The 16,763-nt window shown below is 44.3% G+C and overlaps 1 protein-coding gene across 7 annotated transcripts in view; it reads left to right on the top strand.

Annotated features, from left to right (window-relative positions):
* The window catches only part of PRDM2 (PR/SET domain 2), a 99,430-nt gene that overhangs the window by 27,071 nt on the left and 55,596 nt on the right, over positions 1 to 16,763 (top strand). For 3 of the 7 annotated variants that reach the window (XM_087820095.1, XM_087820093.1, XM_087820094.1), the window contains exons 4-6: positions 1,999 to 2,102; positions 8,978 to 9,130; positions 15,054 to 15,180. In XM_087820095.1, the coding sequence (XP_087676221.1) occupies positions 1,999 to 2,102; positions 8,978 to 9,130; positions 15,054 to 15,180 (384 nt within the window). Of the gene's footprint in view, positions 1 to 6; positions 1,044 to 1,998; positions 2,103 to 8,977; positions 9,131 to 15,053; positions 15,181 to 16,763 lie in introns of those variants that run through there. The other 4 variants (XM_087820097.1, XM_087820098.1, XM_087820096.1 and 1 more) reach the window with 4 other exon arrangements.

Below are 16,763 nucleotides of genomic sequence, written 5' to 3'. Positions count from 1 at the left end.
GTGAGTAATGGGGTCCGAGAAGGGAGTGGGGAAGGGATTGCAGGCTGCAGCCAGGCTTCCTTTGGGGCGTTTAAGATAGGGAGCTCACCATAAATGCAGCAGAGTTACACTGAGCTGGAAGATGATGTGGTATTCATGTGCTTCGGTCAGTAATCCAGGGTGGACATAGGTCCTGGAGTGAAACCAGAAGCACCTGCACACCCACTGTCCTTTGTGACCCAGCCTGAGTATCCCCCTTTCTCTGTGTCCCTGGGGCTGTCCTTCCCACACAGTGGATTGCTCCTCCTCTCTGACTTTACCGAGGCTTGAGTGTGACTCTGCTGTTACGTTTATTTTGTTATTTTGCACTTGTTTGCACATCGGTCCCTTTCATTGCTTGTGTGTCCCTTCATTTCTGTCCCCAGTACCTGACACTTTACGGACCTCAGCAGATACGTGAATGAAGGAAGACCTGAGTGTATCCGAGTGCTTCGGGCTGGGATGTCTTGTGTATTACAGGCCATGCTTTTATGTGTTTTGTCTCGTTTGTGTTCTGCTCATTGGTTGTAAGGCTAAGGAAGTAAATGATAAAGGTTTAGTTCAGCTGCAGCTTTGGAATATATGGAATATATCGTTTATATCCTGTGTCCATTTTCAGAGATGCACTTCTGGTACCCAGTTTATGTGTATCTATGTGTGAGTGAAATTTTAATACATGCTTTTTCTCATTCTCATTGAGGACTATTCATTGAGTAACTTGAATATTTAAATTGTGTCATTCACATGGAAATGTTTGATATTATAGCTCTACTAATTGATTATGAGCTTTGCTATAGAGCGGGATTCATAGCAGACTCACAGAAAAGTGGAATTCCTATGTCCTAGTGGAACTGGACTGTCCGAGACGCCACCCTCCTGTTCATGAGGAAACTGAGGCCAGAAGATGAGGGGCCTGTTCAGAGTGATGTTGTCAGTGAGAGCTGCTGCTGGGCGCCGGTTCCCTCGCCTCCAGGTGGCCTCCTGCCATTTTAGCCATGGGTGCCTCCTCTTCTGTTTCCCTTATGGTCAGTGTAGAGAAAATAGAAATATAAATACCCCCAAGAATACCACAGAGCAGAATAAATCTTGGCTCTTTGAAATTCCGCAAAGTGAGTTGTCCTAGTCGCTAAGTTTTTAGGAATCTTAGTGAGGAGAGGGTTTTTCACTTTGAACAAACAAACTTCAAAAATATTTATTAAAAAAAACTATATTTCTAACCCTTTATAAAAGCAATTCATGTTTATTGGAGATTATTTGAAATCTGTAGAAAAGTAAAAAGAGTTTAAAAATATTTGTGGTTTCACTACACTCCTATTTTTTTCTTTTTAATTGTTGTGATTGTGCTATTTTTGAAGTATTTGTGATTGTACTGTCTTGGTAATTTTACATGTAAAAATTAAAAACAAGCAAATATAAAACACTGTTTCCTGCTATGAAACGATATCGGTTCTTTACAGGCTATTTGGGAAATACAGAAGAGAAAAAGCACCATTGAAGACTTGATTTCACTTGATTGTAGTTGATTTAACATTATCGTGCTTTTAGGTGTCTAGCCTTTTAACTGTTTTGTGAAACTGAATTGATTTAGTGCTTCAATCGTTTTTTTCTTTTCTTTCCAAACCGAGAAGAGTGGTAAGAGTCTGAGTCACAGCACCAGATGGTGGCGGCTCTGTGAGACCTTGACTCTTGAGTTTGGCAAAGACAGAATTTAGATTCAAGAGCTCTAGCACAGGAAGTTTTTTTTTAATCTTTTAGGAAAAAAGTCACAGAGGCAGAAGAAGTGAGCCAGCTGGGCTGTGTGGACTCAGGAAACAAGTTACAGAGGCAAAAGAAGGGCCCTTGGAGCTTAGGAGAGAGCAAAGGTCCATGCCCAAGGAAGAGAAGGGGGTGGGGAGGTGCAGGCGCTCCCCAGAGAGAGAGTGCACTAGTGCTTCAATCTTTAACCACGTACGTTATAAAAATACTGGTTTTATTTTCTAGGTGTCTGGGCCACTAAACCAATTTTAAAAGGCAAAAAGTTTGGACCATTTGTTGGTGATAAGAAAAAAAGATCTCAGGTTAAGAATAATGTGTACATGTGGGAGGTAAGAAAGAACCCAGCTCTTTATCTATCAGAGTTCTCTGCATTTTTTAAAAAAACTGTTCTATTCTTTTAGGATTGACATTTTGAAATTAAAACAGCCATTTCTTTAAAATCAAGACTTTTTATTAAGGAGGAGAAGTGTTTCCTTGGATACAGACTGCAGTTTACATTTGTATTTTGAGACTGCTTGGCCGTCCTCAACAATAAATGTCAAATCCACTCTTTACATTGCCTCGTTTAGGGTGTTTGTGTTGTAGCCAAGACTTTCGTCTGTCACTTTACAGGCTTCCAAATAGATACCATAAAAGACACCCCAAGGTGGCCACAAATAAAACAGTTGAGGCCCTCTCTGTATTTTAGAAAGCCATCCGTATTGCTGGGCTATTCAGAGTTGAATGCATCTAGCACACGGCACATTTATATGGTGCTTTGCACTTCTCAAAGACGCATACTCGGCTCGTTTCATGTTCTCCCAACAATCCTGGAAGACAGAGCAGAACATGGACACCCTCCTTGCAGAGGGGAAGCCATTCAGAGCAGAGGTCAACTGCCCCTCCTGGCGGGGCCCAGATGTTGAGTGCGGTGCCGATGCGGAACTAGAACCCACGTCTCCTACAGACAGGGAAGCAATTAAAGATGTTTCGTTGGTTCATATCCTACATTGAGCTTTGTGACTCTGGCTAAAACCCTCGATTTTAAAATGGAGAGAATAAATAAATTGAGATAGCTGTGAGGACAAAATACGTTGTTTTTGTTTCCTGAAGAGTTGCATGTGAATTCACCAGTTTACATGGAATTTAGTTCAGATCAAGTCCCCCCTGCAAGCTCCTCCCGTCCTGACAGGAACTCAGTGGTGTGACTCCTTTCCAAAGCAGGTGAAGTTTTTTGGTGGAGAGGAAAAGCATTCCTACCAGATTGTCTTAAAATGGATCACATGTTTCACAGGTAAACATGTAAAAGCCTAAAATTAAAATATGCCTAGGAAATGGCTGGACACTCTTCAAGAAGTTCTGTGGCATTTGTGCGTTTGGAGTATCTTGCTGTCTTCCAGTGCTATAAGCAGTGTTTCAACTTGAAAATTCTAACAGTTTTTTCTAGTAATTTTGAGTTTCTTTGTTGTGAATCCATTATAATAAATCTAATGACAGTAAACCCAGGGGCTTTAGGAAATGAGGATTTACCCTGAGAATAATTACATTATGCTATTTCACCACTTTTGAGGTAAGAGAGTACTGTATTTGTAGAAGAACTGCCCAGCCAAAAAATGCTATTAAAATGCATTTGAGTGATCACAGATGTCTTCATTACAAAATTATGCTCCAAACTACATTTTTAATTTTTGAAGTTTCCCAAGGGAAACTAACAAATATGCTCTTCCAGGTTAGCACTCACCTGAGTGAGGATGTCAGGGACCCAGGAAACGTGTGCTCTAGTTCTGTGTGTAGAATGCTAAGCATGAACAAATGCCACTCATTGCATCTAAGTTTATGGCACCTATTTTACCCAGCATAGCAGTTTGATATTGTGGGCATGTTGTATAAATTATTAATGGTGCCTTCTGTCCATTAAGCTTCATTTGTATTGAAATTCATACAAATTCATAGTGTGAATTCATAGTAGCTTGAAAGTGGTGATTCGGAACCATGGCCTATTAGAGACTCGACTTCTATAAACCCGTTAAACATTCTCATGTTAACTTAAGATACTTACGCTTACATACTACCACAGTTTGTGACTCCTATGACATTGCCAGTTCTTGTGGGTCAGGTTTAAAGACTTAGTTTTTGTCAGGGCTGGCTTCTCCTTCCTGCAGTTGAAAAAAAACACCTGGAGGGGGTTGTGGGGCTGGGTGAAAAAGATGAAGGGATTAAGCAAAAACCCCCCCACAAAAAAACCAAAAAGCCAAATTCGTATACACAGACACAGTATGGGGATTACCAGAGTGAAAGGGGGTAGAAGGAGGTAGAAGAGGGAGGGGAGAATAAGTGGTGATGAAGGAGACTTGCCTTGGGGTGGGAACATACAGTGTGATATACAGATGATGTATTACAGAATTGTACACCTGACACCTATATAGTTTTATTAACCAGTGTTACAGCAATAAATTCAATAAAAAGGAAAAAAAATCTGGATTTCATTCAGATAGTTTGCACTACAAAGGTATATATTCCTACAGAAACCTCTGACCCTTTTGCTGTTAAAAATAGGTATATAGGATATACGTGAAGGAGTGGCTTTTGGCAAAGTAAAGGAGGCATAAATTATCATGTGCTTCTTATAAAGAGGAAATAAGCCAGGTGAAATGCAGTATTTGTCCATTAATTTAGTTCACCCGTGGCCTCATCCTCAGACTGGCATCAGTCAGAGTGCCTCCTGTGAATGCAGTCTCATCCCCGGCATTGGCTCTTCAACTAAAGCCCCTTACAAACAGTATCCTTTAGCAGCCAGGCCTGTTGCCCCAGCTCGAACTCCCTTTTAAGGCTAATCAAAGACACTGTTAGGTTGCTTTTCTTGAGCCCTTGATTATCTAGTGCAGTCTCAAGTCCTCTTAAGCTTTCACCGAAAACATTCTATTAAATCAGAACTAACAGGAAGAAACAGTAGAGTATCCTCAGGGTGAGTGCACAGAACAGTCACATTCTCCAAAGAGGGTCGCATCCTTTGATCAGCTTCTGGTGGGGAACTGCTAGCCCGTGAAATGCGGGCCTTCGTGTAATGAATGCCCCTGACCACCCCATACCCGCTGAGCAGTCTGCGGGATTCTGAAACAGCCTCTGGTGAAAGCCCTGCAAAGTCACTTCTATGGGGCTCAGGTTGCTTCTGACGGACAGAACTTTTGAATTGTTTTAATAAGTCTTTTTTAAAAAAATAGGCTTTTTTAGAGCAGTTTTAGGTTCACAGCAAAATTGAGCAGAAAGTACAGAGAGTCCTTTATAACCTCCCCCTCCCTCCAGCCTCCCCCACTGTCAGCATCCTGTACCGGAGGGCTTCATGGGTTGCAGTCCATGGACGGCACTGACATCCGTATCGCTGCAGCCCCTGGTTTACATTAGAGCTCACTCTTGGTGGTGGTCAAGCAGCACGCGTAGTTTTACGCGTAGTTTTGTAACATGCCTTTTTCTTTCAGTATGTTATGGATTCATCTGTGTCAAATACTTGTTTACATCATTATTTCTTACGCTGCTTAGAATTCTGTTGTACTTTCCACTGTTTAACCAGTTGGACATTTAAATAGTTTTAATTTTTTCATGACATGTATATATTTTTTGTTAATCCTCATCAGAGGATATTTTTTCCATTTATTTATTTTTTTAGAGAGAATGGAAGGGAGGGAGGGAGAGCGAGAGAGAGAGAGAGAGAAACACCGATGTGAGAGAGACACATCTATTGGTTGCCTCCTGCACACGCCCCGACCAGGGCCAGGGATCAAACCTACAACTCAGGTATGTGCCCCCTTGACCAGGAATTGAACCCATGATCCTTCAGTGCGCAGGCCGATGCTCTGACCACTGGGCAGCACCGGCCCAGGCTTTTTCATGATAGTAACAATTCTTCAGATACGGAACTCACTCTGTATACGTATTTACTGACTTGTCTGGTTATCTTCTTAAGGTAAATTCCTAGAAGTATAATTGTTAAGTCAGAAGTTACTTCGTACATTTTAATCTTCGGTAAATTTTCCCTAACAGACCTTTAGAAGGATTGTACTAAATTTACATAAGTATCATGGGTGCATATTTCTTGTTAGCTTTTTAAAACCCAGTATTGTTCATCTTTTAAATAGGTCTCCCTGCATCGTTGTAGATGGGCACTGTAGCGCCCGCTTCTGTTTGCGTGTTACTCAGGCAACAGTTTTGGGCCAGGAGGGTGGAAGGAAGTAGAACTGCATTTCAGCTGAAATGGGTAGAGAGATGATGTCTATAATGAGAACATTTTAATGTTATTTTTAAAATAATTTTTTTCCTTTATCATCACTTTCAAATGAGGATAACAAGCTCCTGGTAGAGTTGCTTCGCTACAGATTAGGTGATGTATATGAAATTACTTGATACGGACGTTGCTGGCTCAATAAAAACTTTGACCCTGAACATCAAAGAAGAATGAAATTATCATGTAGAAGACAAAAACAGGTTTTGGTAGTTTATGCTTTTAAGAGATTACCAGTGTTCATCTTCGCTTAGAATTTATTTCTCTTCTAATGTCAGAAGGTATGGGCTGTATTTTGAAACAATAAATTAGAATACTATGGTGGACCTGGAATTGACTTTTAGAAGCACTCTGAGGTACTTATATGGAAATGCATTGGAAGTAAATGCTAAGCAAGCTGGGCTAGAGGAGAAGTGAACCCCCCCCCCCCCCAGTCCTTTTGACAGCCGAAACAAATGAAAACATAATTAGGTATTGTCTGTCTTCCAGGAACAGACAGGGGGAGTGGGAAATGGTGTGTAGATCATAATGTTGGAAATTCAACAAGCTAGATCCCCGGAGGAATAAAGATGAAAAGGAGCCTCAGGCACTATGACAGACTAGAGCCATTGGAATGGAGCTTGGACCCCAGGAGAGGCCCGTCTCCATCACTACTGTGTTAGAGCCGTAGCAGGAGGGGCATCCAGTGGATCCCTGACTTAGATTCTGTCTAACCCTGGGGCGCTGGTTTCGGGGAATGGAAGACTTCCCTCAGCCTGAAACCATCCATGTGAAGGGTGTTTATGTAAAGCACCTAGCCCAGTGCTTGGCATAGAGGTGCCTCCCTTCCTTCAGTCCCCTCTGTCCAAGTGGGGAATTCCCATTTGGAAGTTAACGTGTCAAGAGTGTTCCATGGTGCGCAGCACATAGTCAGGACCCTTGCTGTGTTAAAAGGGGCTGTTTTATAAGCCAGGTTGGGAAAAAGTATTGATTATGTGGAAATTTTTTCCTTTGGATCAAGTCAGTGGAGTATTTCTTGGTCATCATAGAGATGTGGAAGTCGATTTGTTACCTGTCATTTGCTGAGTTTGAGCTGGGGTGCGAGTTTCACCTGCCTTTGCATTGCCTTTGGAGGGAAGGGATTGTCGTTGGTTCTCCACGGTCTCCACTCTCCCAGCCTGAAGGTGTAATAGATGTGTGGTGACGATGGAAGGAGGAAGAGCTGTGTTTCAGCTCAGCGGTGCACATGGCTGCCTTCATGCAAGCTTAGATTTTCATTCAGAAGACTAACTTGCTCTCCCCACACATTTCCCTTGTTTACTTAGAGGTTATACTAAATCAGTGGAGAAGAGGCTTATGTGGAAACTATTATTTTCTGTTAGGTATTTCTGTATTCCTTAAGAATTTTTCTAATAAGCACACATTATTTCTATAATTAGAAGAAAACAAAGATAAGCAAAAGCCGTGGAAATATATTATTAGTATAAAAGGTAGTCACAATACATTGATGATTGAATAAAGCCATTTACAGAGTATGGCTTACATAATACCATTTTTGTTTCAGACACGAATATACGAAGAAATAAATAATCTGAAACTAAACAAGTATAAATATTGATAATGGTTTTCTCTGAGAAGTAGAATGGCCCATTTTTTTTTGCAGTTGTAACTAGGAAGGTTAGGGAAGGGGCCAATAAGCAGAGGTCAAGCAGACCTGGGGTTAAGCCCATCTTTACTACTAACTAATTGGGCAACTCTGGGAAAATCACTTAACTTTTGATCCTCAGTGTTGCTGTGTTTAGAAGAGATGGTAATGAATCTGCTGCATAGGGTTAGGTGAGCTAATGCAGGAAGCATGTAGCATTTCGCCTGGCACCTGACACCCAGAGGAGAAGTGTGGTTAGTGTCCAGTAGGTGAGTGAGCCCCTGGCAGTCAGACTCCCAGGCAGAGGCGTGCCCAGAGAGTGGAGGGTGGAGAGTGGGAGCTTTGTTCCGGAGGAAGACTGCAGGAAAGAAGAGTTAATGTGGAGGGAGAGAAAGCGAGGGGTGGGAGTCTCACTGTGTCTGTGGGGGAGAAATGGGAGCAGGAGGCTCTTCCCGCCTTCCTAAAGAGGAAATAAAGCCTCATTTCATTTGCCTTGCCTTTAACGGGTCTGTCACCAGCTGATTCTGTAATTTTACTCCAGTGTCTAATCAAGTGTTTTACAGTCTAGTTTGGGGGAGTGAAACATGTATATATGTATATACAGAGATAAAGTTTTAAAATAGTGGCTAAATAGATTTTCTTTTAAAGGAAGACTGTTAAGTACTGGAAGCATCTGGGAGGAAGAATTGACTGAGATTGGACAGGTGACCAGGGAAGCTTCTTGCAAGCGTACACTTGATCTGACTCCTGAAAGGGGGGGTGGGTTTTTGGTCTTTCTTTGGAGGGATGCTGTTATTTCCCAGGATTATGTTTCATAGCCTCTCAATCCTGACAGGTGCCCTCGGTAGGGAAGCTGAGTTTGCAGAAGCATCATACCCTGTCACCCACTGGGAGGTTAATGCTACCTGTTTACTCACTGAAGTTGTCAGCCCTGCACCGCAACCCAGAAAGCTCAGGGGTTTGGGTGCTGCTAGCCCATTCTTCCAACTCTGTTTTCAGGGATCAGCACTGTCACTTGTCTTTGTGTACACATTTGCAAAGCATTTGGAGATCATTCAGCATATTTACTATATATCTCTTCAAGTTTAGGAGAAAAAAATTGCTCAAACCAGCCCAGGTGGAAAAATAACTAATGAGGATTACACTTGTGGATCTTAGTTTTCATCTTTTATTTTTCTTTCCTCTATTGCTTATTTATTTTGTTTCTGTGAATTCCTTTCTAGAGTGTTTGCATATAATGAAAAAGAATTGTCTTAAAAGTTGAAAATAGAAACATTTTAAAGATGCTGCCATTTTAACAAAGGTATTTTCTTCCCCCTCCCAAGGTGTATTACCCGAATTTGGGATGGATGTGCATTGACGCCACTGATCCAGAGAAGGGGAACTGGCTTCGATATGTGAATTGGGCTTGCTCAGGAGAAGAGCAAAATTTATTTCCACTGGAAATCAACAGGGCTATTTACTATAAAACTTTAAAGGTAAGAGTTAGACTTAGTCTCTGTTCGTTGCACTGCATGCATTTTTGCAAATACTGTCCTTAGTCGTGTCTGACAGCAGTTCTGCAGACCTTGAAAGGATTATATTTGAAAGTGGTTCATCAGCACATTGAAACGTCTGTTTTAAATATCCAGTTGCCACTGCTTCATGTGCATAAGGGCACTAAAGCGCGAAGATTGTGTTAATTCCATGCTGCATCTTTATAGGTACTGATGAGTTAAGCATGTGGCAGCTGCTTTCCTCCTCCTGAGATACAGATGCATTAGGAACTGATGGGCCGACTTATACAACTGTAGGAAAGCACCAGTAGCTATGGTGGTTCTGTGCTGACTGAAAACACAGTCTTGGTCTTCAGTGTAATGTAGCCTTGGATTAGCTTTCCCTAAATTTTATTCAGAATAGGAGTTAAACAGAACATGATTCTTCTGCCAAATATTTATTTGGAGACATTCACTGTTAAGATGGAAAGGAGAGGAAAGTCATTTTTTAGGGTTTGCGGTGAGGTCGAGGTCACTGAGTACATTGGGAAGTTAGTATTAGGAAGTGCCGAGTGTGGCTGCGTTTCTGCAGCAAGCAAGCCTTTTTGTCTCATCGTCTCTCCAAAGGCACATCTGCACTCGTCATGCATGGACATGTTCCCAAAGGCGGAGTCTCAAGGCTCTAAAGATAGATGACTGTTGCTCTGTGGAATAGATATGTTTGCTAAAAATGCTGTAAGGCCAATTTCTCCTTATTCACGGATTCCATTAAAAATGTCATTTTTTTACCCTCACCCGAGGATATTTTTCTATTGCTTTTCAGAGAGAGTGGGGGGGGGGGGGGGAGAGAAACACTGATGTGAGAGAGACACATCAACTGGTTGTCCCCCACATGCTCTGACTGGGGCTGGGAATGGAGCCTGCAACCTAGGTCCGTGCCCTTGGCTGGAATTGAACTCGAGACCCTTCAGTCCGCAGACCAACACTCTAACCACTGAGCCAAACTGGCCAGGACAGGAATTCTATTTTTGTTGTACTTTCTAACTTAAAACTTATCCAGCCATCTCACTTTCTTTTTGCTGTGCTGTAATAGCATGATTTTCCAGAAGCTATTACTGTACAATTTTGTTACACTGGAATTTGAAATTAGATTCAAAATTTGATTCAAGAATTCATTGTGTTTCTGAGATTTATTTAAAGTGAGAGTTATATCTGGTTGAATCAGTGAGGCAGAATCATGGTAGAGATGAAGTACCAGCAAGGGGATGAGCCTGAGACAATCAAGGGAGTAGAAATGAGCTTCCCAGGGAGAGGGAGCATTTGGGGGAATGAACTCTGAAGCCAGACTTTGGGTTAGAGCCTAGCTTGCTGTGTGACCCAAGTAAGTCATTGTAACTTAACCAGCTGTATAACCTTAGGCAAGTTACTTTGTGCCTCAGTTCCTTTATTTATAAGATACAGATAATAATAGTATCGACTTAATAGGGCAATGATGGTGATTTCATAGGTGATGACGGGTAGAGCTCTCGGGCCTAGTAAGTGCTGACTCAATGATAGTGGCTTTTTTGGCAAGGTGGTACAGTGTCATGGTTAAGGGTGGGAACTGTAGCGAACTGCCTTGTGAGCGGGTTTTGGCTTCTAGATATGTGACCCCGAGAAGTTCAACTTTCTGTGTCTTAGTTTTTTCATTTGTAAAAGTGGAGGTAATGATAAAATTAATACATACATTTGTTGAGAAGATTAACCAAGGTGCTACGTGTAAGGCTCTGTGAAGTGTTCCTAGTCTAGCCCAAGTCCTCAGAGTTGCTAGCTAGCTACCCTGCTGCTATTATTTACCATCTTCACCTGAAGAGCACTGTTCCAGTCTTTGCGCACCTCCCCAGTCACCTTTGATGCTTGCTCAGGTATGCGCAAGACCTTTCAGATTTCTCAGTAGTGAGGATCTAACTACAGATTAGGCTTTCTGGGGTTAGATTTCGTAAATAAATTACATGTGATGCTCTTCTGGGCTCTGTGTCCTGTTCTCAGCCATCACCCAGATAACTGGAAAATCCCAGCACTGGTTTTGTTTGTGGTATGATTAAAAAGTAGTTTAAATTTCTGAAAGTTAACTGTTAGCCTGCTATCCATTCATTCTTTTCTTCATTAGTTTGACATATTTATTGTCTAGTTTGTACTAGGTAGTCTTCTATAGTAGTGTACAGAACAGGTAAGATCTCTGGTTTCATGGAATTTCCAGTTTATGGGGGAGAAGGCAGATAGTAAGTAAACAGCAGTGTCAGATAATGCTAAGTGCTTTGAAGACGATAAAATGTGAGAGGCTAGGGAGGGAGAGGGCTGCTTTAGCCCTGGTGGGTCAGGGAACACAGACATAATGAACTCCCACTGGCATGTATGACCAGCCACCGAAAGAGCTCTGTGGAAGAGCAGTCAGGAAGAGAGGCCCTGACTGAGGCAGACACCTTGAAGCAGGAATAAGCTAGATTTTTTTTTTTTTTAAGGACTAGAACAAAGGCCATTATGGCTGGAGCAAGGGGAGGAAAGGTAAATGAGTTGGGAGGCAGGCAGGGGCCAGATCAGGTGGGGCCTAGCGGTCAGAAGGGAGAAAGAAGTCAAGTTTTTAGTCTTCACTTCTGTTCACCCATTCAAGAGTTGAGGCTTCTGACCTGTGACTTTTAAAAGGTCATGTTGGGGAATAGATTGTAGGGGGGGAAGCGTGGACTTGCTTTGTGTGTTCCTGTAATTCTGGAGTTTTATTTTGACTTAGTGTCAGGAGTATCTTTGGAACCCTTGCCTCTTTCTGTCTGGCCTGTTAAAATTTACTGGTGTTTAGAGAGGAGCGTGTGCTTGGTTATGTTAGCCTGTCAGAACCCAGAGGAAAAGCTGGAAGAGTTTAAAGTCTTTCTGTTTTACTGGTTATTTTTTGGTTAAACATCAAAATACAATATATAAAAAAAGTGGTTGCTCAGACTTTTGACGTTATTTTTTTAAATGCAGGTTTATATTCCCTGTTTAAGAACAAAAGTTTTCTTTTATTCTGAAGTTTGACTTAGAAAATGTTAAATGTGCCAAGCAGTACAAAAGAAAAAACTTACGGAAGCAAAGTCATTGATTTAAAAAGAGATTCTTTTCCTCTTCATGAAGGTCTGTTATTTTGTAGCTGTTTTAATATGAAGTTGGGAAGTATATAGTCAATAAGACAGTAATCACTCAGTTGCTGACAATTTTGAAGGTCATTCAGTAGCTAACAAATCACACTGCTTTAATCTAGCTATTTGCCAGCTCATTAGCCATCCAGAGATTTTATATTAGGTTGAGGTAAAACAGATTCTGGGATATTTTTATTTTTTATTTTTTTGTTAATCCTCACCCAAGGATATTTTTTCCATTGATTTTTGGAGAGAGTGGAAGGGAGAGGGGAGGAGGGGGTGGGAGAGAGCAAGCGTGAGAGACATGGATGTGAGAGAGACATCCATGTGAGACACATCGATTGGTTGCTTCCTGCACAGGTTAGGGCAAGGGATTGATCCTGCAACCCAGGAACATGCCCTTGACTGGAAATCGAACCCTTGGCCCTTCAGTACGACAGCTGACGCTCTAACCATTGTGCCACACCAGCCAGGGCTGTTGTGTTTTTATATTGTGTGCTTTGAAGTAAAGAGTTTGTGCTGACAGTAACGTGACCCAGTTGCTAGCACAGGTAGCACAGGTGGTGCACTCAGAAGCCTGGAGGGGCTTGGCGGCCGAAGCCGAAGCTGAGCCGGGGAGGTACCAGGAAAACGTGCCACGGTGTCTTCACCCAGTGCTCTGGCCACGCTGTTCGGGTTAGGCATAAACTGGGAATACGCTGTTCTCTCCCTTCATGTTCTTTTTAACTTTGGTTTTATTTAAGCCTTAACATAATCCTGTGAACCCTAAATCATTTCAAGTATTTTACGATGCCACCATTTCACAAATATGTCACTTAACAAAAAATAGAGAAGTAAACTATACATTTGGAACTATAAATGGTTTATTTAAATAAAAAAGCCTGTTCCTTCAGCAGAAACAGATGAGCTCATCAGAGTGCCAAAAGATATCTGTAATGGCTATTTTAACTCATTAAAATCTTCTACGTATTAGGTTAGTTTTTTGGGGTTTAGGTTTAACAGACTCAAAAGGGAAAAAATAATACATCGGCTTAAAGATAAGAGAATAGCAGGTTTTAACCATCCTTGGGGGGGAATCAAAGGAAACAGTGGCTTGTTTTATTTTAAAGAATTTAGGATATTTAAAAATTTGAACTATATAAAAACTTGAGTTTTGCAGAGAATGAAACAAAATATTTTCTTTGAAGGGCATTGTCTAGAAAGTATGTGGAAGTTAGGAACTATGTTGTTTCTAAGCTGACCTCTTAGGTGGAATTCCCTCTGCTCCACAAATAGAGGCTTCCTCTTCCGTAACCCATGGTGCAGGGATCAGAATCAGGGTGCTGATGAGGTGGTAGGTAGGCTATTAGCTAATCCATTCAGATTCCGTCAGTGGTTCCAATCTTGTCCTTACAGGGAAAGAAAACTCAGTTGCATTCAGTTATAATGTCTTTTATCAGTCTCCTTAGTTTGGACAGTACCTCGGTCTCTGTTTTTATACCCTTTAGTTTTGCCAGACCTGGCCAGTTACTTAGTAGGATGCCCCACCGTCTGGGCTTCTGTTGTGTTTCATCACGATTGGATCACATTCACTCGAGCGGGGCGGCATCTCCAGAGGCGCTGCCGTGTGCTTTCCCGTGCACGGTGTGGAGGCGCCTAGGCTAAGCTCATCACAAAGATGCCCCTCTTCCCTTTCTGATAAGTAAATGTTTTGGGGGGAGGTATTTTGAGACTTTGCAAATATTCTGTTACTCCTCAAAATTGTACCTACAAGTTTTAACATCCGCTGATGATTCTTGCCTGAGTCAGTTATTACTGTCATACTTGCTAATTCCATCTTTTTTTTAAACTGAATGTATTGGTTGCATTGGTTAATAAAATCATGTGGGTTTCAGGCGTGCAGCCCTGTCATGCATCTGTATATTGCCCTCCAAAGGCTAGTCTCCCTCCGGCACCATTTACCCCGTTTGCCCGCCTCTTGTTTCTTTTTGGTAGTTGGGGCCCGCCTTAAGGAAGGGCTTTCCTTATTCACCCACCCGTCCCCGTGTCGGCGGACTCCTCGGCCCTCGTGTCATTCCCGGCTGTCAGGTGGACGCGCCAGTGCCGTCCTCGGAGAAGCGTTTGAACAGATGTCCGTAGATCCATTTCTGACACTCCCGGGGAGCGGGATCTTTTCCGGGCTCGCTGGGTGCGAGGGGCGTGGGCGAGGCGCCCTCACTGCCGCGGGCTGAGGATCGCTCCGCAGGCGCACAGCCCGCCACCGAGGCGCCTTAGACGGTCCCTAACTCGTGGCGGCCGGGGCGGCCGGGCTCCCGGGACCACGCAGCGGCAGCGCCGCCAGGACGGCCCGCGAGGGCGCTCAGGCTGACCCCGGCCTAGGGCGTCCTCGCGCTGGGCTCCCGGGCCGGAGCCCTGCCTGGTAGCGGGTTTCAGCGCTTCCCAGCTGTGCTTTAAATTTCTCATCAGCTACATGTTGTGCGCAAAATGGTTCCGGGTTGTTTTTTTTCCTTCTGCGTGGTAGTCGTGAGGCTTTGACCAGAAAGCCAGGGCAGCACAGGGCAGCTTTGAGTTTAAAGCGCGCTCCTAGTCGGATCCACGACCGCCTCGACCGTGGGAGGAGGCGGGCGGAGTGAGGTCCTCCCTCCAGCAGAGGGTCCCTTCCCGCGGTGCCCAGCCCGCTGCCGCCGGGCTCGGGAGCCCTTCCTGCCGGCGGCCTCCGCTCGCCGCCCCGCCCCGCCCCCGCCCGCCAACAACCGCCGCTCTGATTGGCTCGGCGCCTGTCTCTTCTCTCCCCGCAGCCAATCGCGCCGGGCGAGGAGCTCCTGGTCTGGTACAATGGGGAAGACAACCCCGAGATAGCAGCTGCGATTGAGGAAGAGCGAGCCAGCGCCCGGAGCAAGCGGAGTTCCCCGAAAAGCAGGAAAGGTAGGAGCCGCTGCCGCCCGCTCCCCTCCGCCCCCAGGCCGCCGGGTCCTGGCTGGGGCGGCGCCCGCCGCTCTCAGTGACCTTTTCTGGGACCTGCCGCCGCCGGGGAGCCGACCCCCCCGGGCGGCTGCTGAATCACCGCTCCGGACGCCGCTCGGGCTGTTTTCTAACTTGGGGCTGGGAACCCGGGTGTGGGCAAGCGCGGACCCCGGCGCTGCCCGCGGGCCGGCTGTCACTGCGCTCGGGACTCGGCATAGCCGGACTTGCGGCGCGAGCAGCAGCCGGTGCCCCGGAGCCGCGCTCCGGCGTATCCTTAGCTTTTAGCGCTGTTTGCCAGGAACGCGTCATGAAATGTTTCAACAGTGACATTCCCAGGTCCGCAGACCCGATGGCCTCGTGTCCACCCGGGAGCGCAGTAAGGGCCGGGCGCCCTGCGGCCCGGCCCCGGAGCTCGTGTCCCCGGGAGGACAGAGAGCGCGGCGGGCCGGCCGCCGGACACTGCGGCTCAGCGCGGGCGGCCCCGGCCAGCCTGTCTCTGCCTCACTGGGGCCAGGCCCTGGCTCGCCGGCCCCCTCCTCCCGCGGGCCGGGCCCGTGCTCCGCCGGCCGGGCCCAGCCACCCCACCCACTCCACGCGGCGCCACGCAAGATGGCAACACTTAGGGGTGGGCTAAGGTCTTCGCACAGCCCATCTTCCCGAAATTAGGCCATTAACAAAATGGAAGGTGAAGAGCGTGCTGTTTTGTCACTTTTGACTCAACTCCAATAGTTTTGTTTTATGATGTTTTCAAACCAAGGTAAAGCGTAGTCACACTTCCAGAAGGGAGGGGACAGTTTCCGGGTAGGAAAATCGTTTGGTTGGATATCATATTTCTAGCTCGCATTTTGACACGTTGTTGGGATTTTTTAAAAAGGAATTTTAATGTGAATTCGTGAATCTTTCATAGAACCTAGTTTGAGTATGTGCCAAGGCACAATATGGCAGTTTCTTACTAATATAAAACTTTTTTTCCCCCTCACCTTAGTCTTAAGTAAATTTTTGAAGTCATTTGAGCTTAGGAGTCTGTCCTTGACTCACTCACTACATTGCAAAGTGAGTTGTGGAAGTCATGCTGTAAATAAAATCACAACATAAACCTGATTTTGGGAAAAGTAAAAATAGTACCTGAAATGTAGGCAAGAAGTCCTTTTTGGTTTTTCCATTACATATTCTTTGCATTTCACAGTGTCATGAGAATACAACTAACTCATCAAAGGGACAGTTTGTGGGCCTCTTACTAAATACATGTTCTGTATGTGCTGAACTTGATTTTGCTGCTGTTTTAGGTCATTAAATACTTTGATCCTGATCAGATGATCAGAGTCTAGAAAATTCCCAGGTGTCTTTTTGGTTGTTTTTTAGTGTTTTAACTGGATATTGAGATTTGGTTGACATTAGGAATAGTGCATAATTGCTTGCAGAGTGTTCACATAATTCAACTTGTTCCTTTGTTTAGTGTTCATTTTTTTATAACTAATGTCACCAGCCTTTCCACGTAAGTTGTGCTTTGCAGGGGCTAGAGTTTTGGGGGGAAAGGGACATGT

The sequence above is a fragment of the Miniopterus natalensis genome, chromosome 9, assembly GCF_054644295.1.
Source record: "Miniopterus natalensis isolate mMinNat1 chromosome 9, mMinNat1.hap1, whole genome shotgun sequence".
NCBI classification, from domain to species: domain Eukaryota; kingdom Metazoa; phylum Chordata; class Mammalia; order Chiroptera; family Miniopteridae; genus Miniopterus; species Miniopterus natalensis.
This window is presented reverse-complemented; position numbering and strand designations above follow the sequence as displayed.